The 10,725-nt window shown below is 38.3% G+C and overlaps 1 protein-coding gene across 1 annotated transcript in view; it reads right to left on the reverse strand.

Annotated features, from left to right (window-relative positions):
- ift172 (intraflagellar transport 172) overlaps nt 1–8,621 on the reverse strand; it is a 55,807-nt gene extending 47,186 nt beyond the window's left edge. Inside the window, exons 1-14 of the mRNA XM_080881920.1 lie at nt 8,454–8,621; nt 7,716–7,859; nt 7,087–7,199; nt 6,953–6,992; nt 6,018–6,083; nt 5,488–5,567; nt 5,004–5,091; nt 3,558–3,772; nt 3,347–3,470; nt 2,957–3,052; nt 1,945–2,106; nt 1,413–1,466; nt 1,080–1,183; nt 54–139 (exon numbers count right to left, since the gene is read on the reverse strand). Coding sequence (XP_080738046.1) covers nt 54–139; nt 1,080–1,183; nt 1,413–1,466; nt 1,945–2,106; nt 2,957–3,052; nt 3,347–3,470; nt 3,558–3,772; nt 5,004–5,091; nt 5,488–5,567; nt 6,018–6,083; nt 6,953–6,992; nt 7,087–7,199; nt 7,716–7,859; nt 8,454–8,492 — 1,411 coding nt within the window. The 5' untranslated portion in view covers nt 8,493–8,621. The remainder of the gene's footprint in view (nt 1–53; nt 140–1,079; nt 1,184–1,412; nt 1,467–1,944; nt 2,107–2,956; nt 3,053–3,346; nt 3,471–3,557; nt 3,773–5,003; nt 5,092–5,487; nt 5,568–6,017; nt 6,084–6,952; nt 6,993–7,086; nt 7,200–7,715; nt 7,860–8,453) is intronic.
- Nucleotides 8,622–10,725: the final 2,104 nt, after the last annotated feature.

Below are 10,725 nucleotides of genomic sequence, written 5' to 3' on the forward strand. Positions count from 1 at the left end.
CACACACACACACACACACACACACACACACACACACAGAGTTTTTTTCTTACCAATAGCAATAGTCTTTATGTCAATCAGATAAGCGAGCTTCTTGTTGTCTTCAACTCCTTTCTGCTTCCTCTCATTTAGTCGGACACTAGACACACACACACACACACACACACACTTGGTTTAAATGACATGACTGCATTCAGCGAGATATGGTTTTATCAAGTAATAACCCAGCATTAGTGCAGCGTAACTGGCTTCAGCTGCTCTTCATTATGTTAAATCCCAGGATGAACCTGGTCATGAATTTGTCATGCTGCAGTGTCCAGCTGGAGGCGAGCAGCAGCCAGAGTATCCGACAGCCATCAGTCACAGAAAGGCTGACAGCGCTGACACTTCTGACAGCTCTGAATACATTAACATAGATGTGTGCTGACTAGTTGGTTTAGCCTCACTGACTCCTGCGGACTCCTTACTGTAATGATGCAGAGGATTTCTCCAAAACTCAATACCGCCATCTAATGGTCATGGCTGAAAGCACTTATGAGAACGCATCAGGGTTAATGTTTGTGTCTCTGTTTGTACCTTATGTATATAAATTTGTCATTTTTTTAATTGTTCAAGACAGGAAAAAAATTTGGATTTCTCTTTAGTTTTTCAGTATATTACAAATGCTGTATTCAAAAAGATAATGCATGTTTGAATAATCCAAAATATTCCTGTTTGGAAGTGAGATATTGATTTCATTGCCAATATGCAAAACTATCATTCATTGCAGGTTCAGGCTATTACCATAAATCAATTTTTGGACAATTTTGTAAATGGATGATGAAAGATGTGCTCGTGACACTGCTGCTGAATCGTTTTTGTTGCAGGGCACGGTGACATAAATGTTTGTAATCGCCTGAAATTTCTCCTAGTGTGACTTTTAATCAGAATTATACAGTTGCAACCCCCATCAGCAGATCACTAATACTGCATGCGTGGGACTGTTTCACATCTGTTCCTTAGAACCAAACAAACCGGTTGAGGTGCTCGAGTGTTACTCAACAGACTGCTTCTGCATAATTATGAGGAACGGAGCCAACCTGATGAGGTGGGGGTTCATAAATTCCGTGCGAACTGATCCCAGAATCTCGTTGCTGCTGTACTCCACCAAGCTCAACTCCCCGGCATTAAATATCATGCACACCTGAAAACAGAAACAAGAACAGGGCTGTGAATACAGCAGAGTGAAGAATGTACTTTTATGGACAACATGACAGGACCTGATATATAACCTCCTTCGCCGAGATAATTATATTTACTAAACACTAGGCCTTTGTGCTCCTTGGCAAGCCTCTAAATGTGGTTTGGGGTTTTTTTTTAATAAGAAAACAAAAACAATTTGCACACTGTCTAAATGGTTAGTGTGTACTCACTGTTTCATTTTCAAAGAAGAACTTTTCATTTCCCCCAGAGCCAGTCCAAGGCACCTGGGAGAGGACAGAGAAAGCAAAATTAACTGTAATACAAATATTACAACAATACTGCGAACATAACACAATTACACAGTGTGAAGAACGCATTTACTGTGAGAATCTGACATTAATGTTTGTGAACCACACACTCTTATTGCGCCATAATGATGTGATTAACTGATTACTCATGTTTAGTTGTTAAGTATATGTGACAGAGAACAAAAATTGACAGTTTATGACCAAAAAAATGTAACAGCATGTCAGCTTGCATATTCTCTAGCATGGGGTTGCACGCCTATAAATGTTGGGTCTCTCTAGCCCATTGAACTAAAAGACCTTTTATTAAATGCAGAGACCTAACTTCAAAGCCTTCACCTGAATTTTTGGTCACAATGTTTCCCTTCTCCTATATTATTCCCTTCCAAGAGTACCACTCCTGTTACTTCTTTGTTTTATGGTATATTCTTTTATGGTATAATACTTGAGGTCCAACCTCGCTTAATTTATTTGTCAGGAGATCTCCCAGCAGGAGAGTATCTGATGTGTGAGCCATCAGGTAGCGATCTTTCCCCATGATCTTCACTTCTTCTATCTCATAACCGTAATAGGACTTCAGGACAACCCGAGTTCCTGTGGAGAGGTTCTTTACTATCACCTAGAATTAAAAGAAACAAAACAAAACATATTCCATCTTTACTTACGGTTTTGAAATCCAGTAACAATCGATTCACACACACTGATATTTGATACTTTCAACCTGTTAATCCTGTTAAAACGACAGTCAGTTCAGTGTGGTGGTCATTCCAAGCAGCAAAGTTAATCGCAAGAGACTCCTTCTTGTGTGTGTTCATAATGTGTGTATTTATTGTATAGTTTTAATTACTACTTTGCTTTTGCAAATTAGTGTGGCCTACAAGTAATGTGGTGTGCGGCACAGACTCATGCTTATTCCTATAAAAATAAAAATATTAAATTAAAAACATGGCTTTTTTTTTTTAAAGATATTTTCTTAGAATTAGCAATTAGTGTTGTTTTTCCCTATTTTCTAAGGGTAACATTATAAACAACAACAAATTATCTATGGGAAATAATAAAAAAAGGCAGATATATTAATGTTTGATGGCTTAAAAATAATGAAAAACAAACAAGATGTGTATTTCCAGCATGGCTTTTTTTCCAGACTACTGTAAACATAATTTTCTGCTACATTTAATTTGTCAATTAAGAAGAAAATCAGATAAACAAAAAGGCTGGATGATTGTTTTCGGAGCTCATCTCTTTCTTAATCATACAGGGCTGCTTGTTGCACCTGAATTCATTAAGTCTGCATTACTGCTCTCACAAAATCAACGGGGCTGTTTTCACATCGTCTGTTAATTAGCAGAAGAAGGAGAGCAAAGAGACGTCTGAAATTGCCTATTTGGTTGTCTGTTTGTCTAATTTAGTGAAATTACAAACACTGTGGTTCAGCACTGATGATTTTCTTGTTGCCTGGCTGTTCCTACCTGGCTCAGGCCAACGTAGGTCACTTCATACTTGTTCTTGTAGATGGTTCTTCGCAGGCAGCAGTCAAACAGCTCCACTCCCCCACACAGTGTTCCCTGTTGAGACACAATCAACAATTAAACACCTAAAAAACGCAATTTACATTTTCTAATCTGTTTTTTTTTTGGTCATTTTCAGATGGTAGCAGCACAGAAATAATAGTTATTGTAGAACATACATGCTTTCAGAGTCATCATAGGCTGTTGGAGTCAAGAGTTGGTGAAAAAAATGGACACCAAAAGGCATCTTAACACAATGTTGAACTTAAAGTCACACTGCAGGTTAAAATAACGTTTTTTTAACCTTTATTTAAGCAGACAGTCACAGAATGCGTTAGATCAAGTATTTACAGCGCAGAGGCGTGATCCGTCTTTCTTCCAGGCCAAGCTGGTGATTGTGTAGAGGTTGGAAATTTCTTTAGGTTTGGCTTCATCCCACATTCCTCTCCTCGGAGCCCAATTAAACACCCGCAACCTGGACAAACATCACAAAGGAAAAACAAACTTAGCAGAAACATCATGATAAACTTTCACTTTAACTGTAAAGCTGCCACACACCGACCGGTCAAAGCTGCCAAACACCACAGATTCCCCACTGGGGCTGGCGACAGCCACGGTGAACTCCTTCTCTGTTCGGTCGCGGCTGTAGTCGAAGGTCTGCAGGATGTGTCCCTCTCTGCTGTAGGCCACCACCTTCTTGTCACAGCCCCCCACCATGATGCTGTTTGCACCCCAGGCTAGAGCGTAGGGTGGGCACGAGTGTGTCAGAAGCTTACCCTGTGGCAAGTAAACAAATGTGTGAGAAGATATGTGTTGAATGGTGTAGAACTTTTAAAATAGGAATAAAAAATGCATGAAGGCAAACAATCTGTAGCTGTGTTCACTCATGCACTGAAGACCTGAACTTTTCCAGACATGCTGGAGGTGCAGTCACATTAAAAATTAAATCTTTTCTAACCCTCCAGCTCATTAATACACACTCTGTGTGACGTCTGATTGCATCAATACGAGAACAGTGCAGGTAATAGTCTGGTAAATTTAAAGCATGTAAGTGGTCATCCTGTTTCCTGCCTCCTGTGTGCTGTATGCAGGCAATACTAGACTAAACGTGCCATGGTTCTTGTTATATCTGTGTCTGTCAGCAGGTTTATTCTTTTAAGTCTTCCTGGTACTTTCTCTGTTTGTTTTTTTCTTTTAGTTACTTCCTGTTTTACTTAGTTTTAGTTTTTTTCTTTCTTCTTTTGCTTCTTTCCCTCCTTCATCATCAGGAGTCTCTTATTTGTGCCTCCTCTTCTTCTGCTTCCACCAGTCGGTGACCTGAAATTCAGTCTGATGTTTACCATGCTGCAAAATCTCTCAATTCCCAAAATGCATCTAGAGAACAGAGGATAACAGAGGAGGCTTGTTGGAATTGCTGAAGGATACACAGGTGTATCCTTCAGGGAAGTGTTTTCATCTTAAGTGTATAAAAGAGGTGTGACACACAGCTGGAATATACGGACCAAGATTATTTAAATGCTTGTTGCACGCATCTTAGATGGGACTAAGACGTGAGCAGAGGTGTTGATGATGTGCAATTTGGGAAATGAGAAAGGGGAATTATTTGCCCCACGCTCATTAGTTCACGTGTTTGACTGTTTCCACTTGTGCCTAGGGTTGATGCGTGTGCATAGATTATCCTGTATTTCTCCTTTTCTTGGGTGTTTCCCAGTTTGCCTCATTATGCTCTGTGTTTTTTCTGTTTCATTCACTTAAAGACTTGATGTTCTTGTTTTTTGTTTTCTGTTCTTTTTTTTTAACCACTCCTTAAAGGCCTGTTTTTTAATTCATTCTGTGTGACTCCTGCTTCTGCTCATGACAAAGCAGAATTTTTCCTATAGTGAGAATGCGTCTGAAAATGATCATTTCCATCAGTGAAAAGAACAACTTTGTACAATGTCTTAACCTGATTTCCCAACATTTTCTGGATTTCATGTGTGAAAAAACAGCTCCTGTAGGTGAATTGTACCTGTGATTCCCCTGAGCCTTCATCATCAAAGAAGTACCGCACAACTGTCCCATCAGCATGGCCCGATATGATCCCTTTACCAGAGACACTGACACAGAGCAGAGATCTTAAAAATGACACGCAGTGCCCGCAGAACAAATGCAGCAAAGCAGACAATTATTTCACAAGCTATACACATGGGAAATAGCTCATAACTTTAATAAGGTCAGCCCACACTTCACGCTGGGACCCTTGTACAACTTTTTGGTAAAAAGAAAAAAAATCTTTTTGATTTTGATTTTATGGTATTTATACAAAGAAATCCTAATCATAAAAGCAGTTTCTGCACAGTAGTTCCTATTTTCAAGTTTATCAGCTCATCTTCAGACTCAATACATATATGTGTGTGTGTGTGTGTGTGTGTGTGTGTGTGTGTGTGTGTGTGTGTGTGTGTGTGTGTGTGTGTGTGTGTGTGTGTGTGTGTAAAGATATTTTAAGCACTCACTTTGATGCCAGTGAGACAACCCAGGATTCTGTGGCGTAGATGGTTGAAGATTTGTTTGTCTGAGTGTTGGCAAGCCGAATCTGTAAAAAAACATCAGAGAACTTAAAATATCCTTAAAATATCCAAGTACACTGCGGTTGGATTTAGAGAGGAATACAAAGACTTAACATCCCAACTGGAAAAGGCTGTGAAAATATTTCACATTTACTGCATAAAGATGAAGTAATACAGATTTTTCCCAAGAGGTTTTAATGCATCTAAATTATGTTCTATAAATTCACTGATGCATATATTTCTTTTTACTAACATCTTTGTATTTGTATGTATGGGTACATTTCTAAATGAATTATTTATGATTCTGACAGTTTTTGAACTCTACAGAAAAAAGCTTTGACAAAGAAATCAGACCATGTGGAACTAAAATGTCTACAAAAATCTAAAGGATACAACTGTTATTCTACTACACCCATATATAATTCCTGATACTTTTACTTAATATTAAAAAAAAACGTGAAATATCCAAGACATACCTTGCCTTCAACTAATCCGTAGACAATAGCATTCTCTGCAGGCCAAAGAAGGCATGTCACAGCACTCTGCAATAAAGATAAGAAAATAACACAACCATGTTGTTGCAGGTGATGACACAAAGTTGAAAGACAGCTGAAAAATGTAATGTCATGTTTATAAGGAAAACAAAACTTATAACCCAATTAAAAACTAATACCAGAATAGATTCATCAACAGCTAAGCCCTGCAAAGTGTATTCACTTTGAACTCTACAAACAAAAAGGTTTGACAACCGAATCAGACCACGTGGAACTAAAATATCACAAAAATTTAAAGAACACAACTATTAGTCTACTACAATTATACACATGCGTAGAAAACAGAACATATCTGATCATTTTTTAATTTTATATGTCTAAATGATTTATAATAAAATATTTTAATCAGTCCTCATTTGTTATCCATGTCTTTGTTTTATGTAGTAGTAGATCGTAGTAGGTGCTCATATTAAACATGTTCAAAGTTTGAAAAAATAAAATGACCACAGTGTGTGTGCAAATAATCCCTGTGAGCCAAAAACTCAGGCTTTAGATTACTATTAACTCTCAGATTCAACAGCACAGAGACTCCATCGACATGCCCTTCAAACCTTTTGTTTGCATGCAGCAGCCAATTAAACACAGCTGGCATAAAGAGAGGAACTAAAACTACTTGCTTCAGAGGTGAGATTATCTGAGACAGGTGGACTAAATGATGATTAGTCTGAACTTTAAACTAAGCAAAGCTACACTGTGCAAAAGTATAAAACCATATGCTGAAAATGAGTTTAATAGATTCCTTTTATGGAAAGAAAAGTTTCAAGTTTTGACAAAAAGTTTTGACAAAAAGCATAGTCACTGCCACTTTTAGCGTGCTCCTCAAGGCAATAACAATGCATTAAATCACGTTTTCTTACCGTCTGAATAAATTTATTGCAGATGACTTTCTTGTCCCCCCTAGGAGAGACGAGAAAACCGATTAAAACTTCTGCTTCGAATTGTACCAAAATGTAAACTATTGAGAAAAATGGAACTAAGCAGAGGTAATTACCAGTCCTCTCCGATTCTGTAGACAAAGATGATATTGTCGGATTGGCCGATGGCAATTTTCGTGGAATCTGGTGAGAAGGCCATGTCATTTACAACATAGCTCTGCTTTCCATACTGAGAAAATAATACATATCAGTAATTATTATTATAGAAAAGCACTATAACATAATAACACACCAACAAACCCACAATGCTCCTGGCCTATAGAAATCTGTCATGGGGGCCCCGCGTGGTAAAACTGTAGGACCTGCTTGGGCAAACACACAGGGAGGCCCCACAGTGTAGGGCCAAGATGTGCCCTACATTTCAGCCCACAGTGGGCTGTCAACAGTGTGGGTTTCTCCACAGTGGCCTCACATGGGCCCCAAGAGGATATGTTTGCTGGATAGATACCCAGTTGCATTTAATATAGATTTTACAAAGCCACTTGGTGTAGGCTACAAATACAAGCACAGAGTTCAAAATAAATGGGTGTTGTCACAATGGCTACACCCATCTTTTATATACAGTCTATGATTCCAGCGACACATTTGGTTAATGGCAAGTAATTCATCATAATTTCTTTACATTATATACAGCACCTCCTTTCATACACACATGCAGCTCAAAGGACAACGGGATTTGTCTCACCTTGGCGTCCACAGGTTTTGTGGAGAACTTGTCCCTGCTCTCTCCATGCTCATCATACAGCAACACCACCCTGTCCACAGTGCAAACAGCGAACTTGATGTTGTTTGGTGCCCATGCCATGCAGGTAACTTTGGCAGCAAACTCCTGTCAAAGCAGGTAAACAAATCAGTCCTAAAGCACTTGTTTTATAGACTTGCTCTTATATGATGTCCTCTTTTAAAATCCTTCTAATGATTGTGTATCTGTTACACGTGTCTTTATGCTTCTACTCTAAATGAAAATCAGTGTTTCTCTCTGTTTTATCTTGTGTTTGGCCCTGATTTCAGTCTTTCTATAAAATCATGCTTTAACTGTCTGCCTAATTGTTGTCTATTTTTGCCAGTAGAGATACTCTTCCTTATGAGCGACAGATAGATGTTAAATTTGATCAGACACGATAGATTTAGGTGTTTTAAAATCCATTTAGCACGTGCAGACTTTTGGCCATGTATTAATCATAAACGCAGCGTTTATGTGCTAGCAAGCCTGGCTAGTGCAAAAATCCGCTTTCAATGACAGTTCAGCGTGGGTCAGTAAAATCAAATTCATGCAATAAATAAATAAATATATCACGAAACTGGTGCGCAGTTTCAGCTTTCTAGTATAAACATTATTATCTGGCTTCCAGAACCAGTTATTGTTAGCTAACTCGCGCTGGCTTCCTAGCACTACTTACCGTTAGCTCACTCGTCAACTTACCCGGGAGGTTAAAAGTGTCTTGATATACTTCAGTTGCATTCTGAGGGAAGCTCGTACACAGAATGGTATTATTACTGCTGGAATATTCCTCAGATTTTGGTCATTTTGCTAGCGAGCCAGGGCTAGCGCAGAGGAGGTTGGAAGTAAACTAACTGTGATCTCCTTAGTTACCGCTGGGGCGGGACTTGCGGTGCGTTCATAACAATAGGAAATGTGAATGTTCTCGGACAGTTTGCCAGCTCTCGCGCTTTTGTTTCTGCAAAAGGATGCCATTAAATAATTAAAACAATTTTAACCCGGTAGAGTCGTTCCAGGTTACGCCACAGGCCGTGAACAGAACTGCTTCGATTATGTGATTTCTATCCGTTTATTCTGTTTACTCTCTAAAGATGCTACGATTTCCGTCATTATATATCAGCCGTCAAATGACAGAATTCCCGGAGCTAAAACATGTCCACGTTTAGTAAGGGAAGAGTTCAGTTTAGATGTGATATTTAAATAGTCACATTTTAGACTAAGATTAAAAAGTTTTGAGGAAATTTCCCCCAAAAAAGAAAAGAAAAAATATGGAGATGCCGGGGATTGAACCCGGGGCCTCATACATGCAAAGCATGCGCTCTACCACTGAGCTACATCCCCTTCCGTATGGGAGCCGCGAATGTAGTATATTTATTCGCATACATCTGCACTATACCCACACTTGCTAACTGTTTCTTCGCTATATCATACTTGTTTAAAAGACAATTTCAATTCCTCATATATTATGTACATTGCTTAAACTTTCTTCAGGCATACCAAACCGTTGAATAAAAATATTAAAGTTAAATAAATGTAAATTTATGAATAAGTCTGGATTGTAGCCTCCACAAACTCAGCCTGCCAGATTGCGCACTTGTGAAATTTGCTGTTAACATCACTTAAGATTTATCTTTTACTTTTCATAATCTCTATATATTATTAGCCATTTAAATGGTGAATACACATCACACATTTTACGTCAATATCAAAATTGTAAGAGTTATAAGAACGTTTTTTCCTGTGCACAGAACAAAATGTTAAATTGCCGCTGCAGATACGCCCCTCTAGCGTGGTGACGTAGAGGTCACGTGGAAGTGTTAATTTTCCAAAGTGTACCAAGGTGTACCGGAAATCAGCGAAACCCTCAAGTGTATGACGAGATGTTGCCAATTTTTATGTCGCACAAAATCAGAGACAAACACATGTAAATTGTTTACTAAAATTTAGGATGCATATTGGCTCTAAAACAAAGTTACTCTAAATTTTTGATTCATGTAAACAATTTACTTATTTTCATGACAATATGCATTTTGTTGACTTCTAAAGATAAGAATTTATATACTCTGAATACTTGGCATTGGAACCAACTATTGAAATTATTAAGTTAAAGTATAAAAACTTTTCAAACACCTTCTTCTTATCCCATACTTCTCCAAATTCCACAGTAATTGTGTCAATTTTGTATTGAGGCAAAAACCTTTCATTAGGTTAATAGAAACACTAACACTTATATTGTAAGGTAAATACCGTACAATAATAGCGCCTACATTTTCCTAAATCATGTTCTTTTTAAGGCATAGAGATATAATTTTTTTCATTAATATTTTTTGTAACATTTTTTAAAGTTGAGAGTTCTCTGGTGTTTGGGCGATCAGATCCCAGCAAACTAAACAGGGCACGAACGAATGTTGGACAATGTGGGTATGTCAGTAATGATAAGTGTTAGTGTAATTTATGGGGTTTATTTATTTAAATTATTATTTAATAAATCTAACTTGGGAAAAATATTGCAAACAGCCTAGTCTCAAATTCTACTAAAAGTTGATTCTGTTCATCTGGACGTAGCGTTTTGTGGGAGAAACGTTTCGTCACTCATCCAAGTGACTTCTTCAGTCTCAGCTGACTGCAGGGTTCTCCAAATCTTATAAACAGTAAATTTGCATAATGACTGAAACCAGCCCACCGAGGGAACAATGGGCTGGGAGGTCAGTTCCTTAATCATAATTATGCAAATTCTCATGACCGTTGATCAACAACCACTGACCAAAACCCATTGATCAAAGACCACTGATCAATGGCCATGACTACCATTCACAGAGAGTTGGGGAATGGCTGCAATCACAGCATTGTAAGATGGCGAAAGATGTACCCTTAGGCCCCCTCCTTGATTCAGAGATGGTCTTTCCCTTTTCACGTAAATGGCCTCCTTGACTCCGCGCTCAAACCAGCGTTCCTCTCTGTCCAGGATGTGCAC

This window comes from Rhamphochromis sp. 'chilingali' (assembly GCF_963969265.1).
Source record: "Rhamphochromis sp. 'chilingali' genome assembly, chromosome: 5".
NCBI lineage: Eukaryota > Metazoa > Chordata > Actinopteri > Cichliformes > Cichlidae > Rhamphochromis > Rhamphochromis sp. 'chilingali'.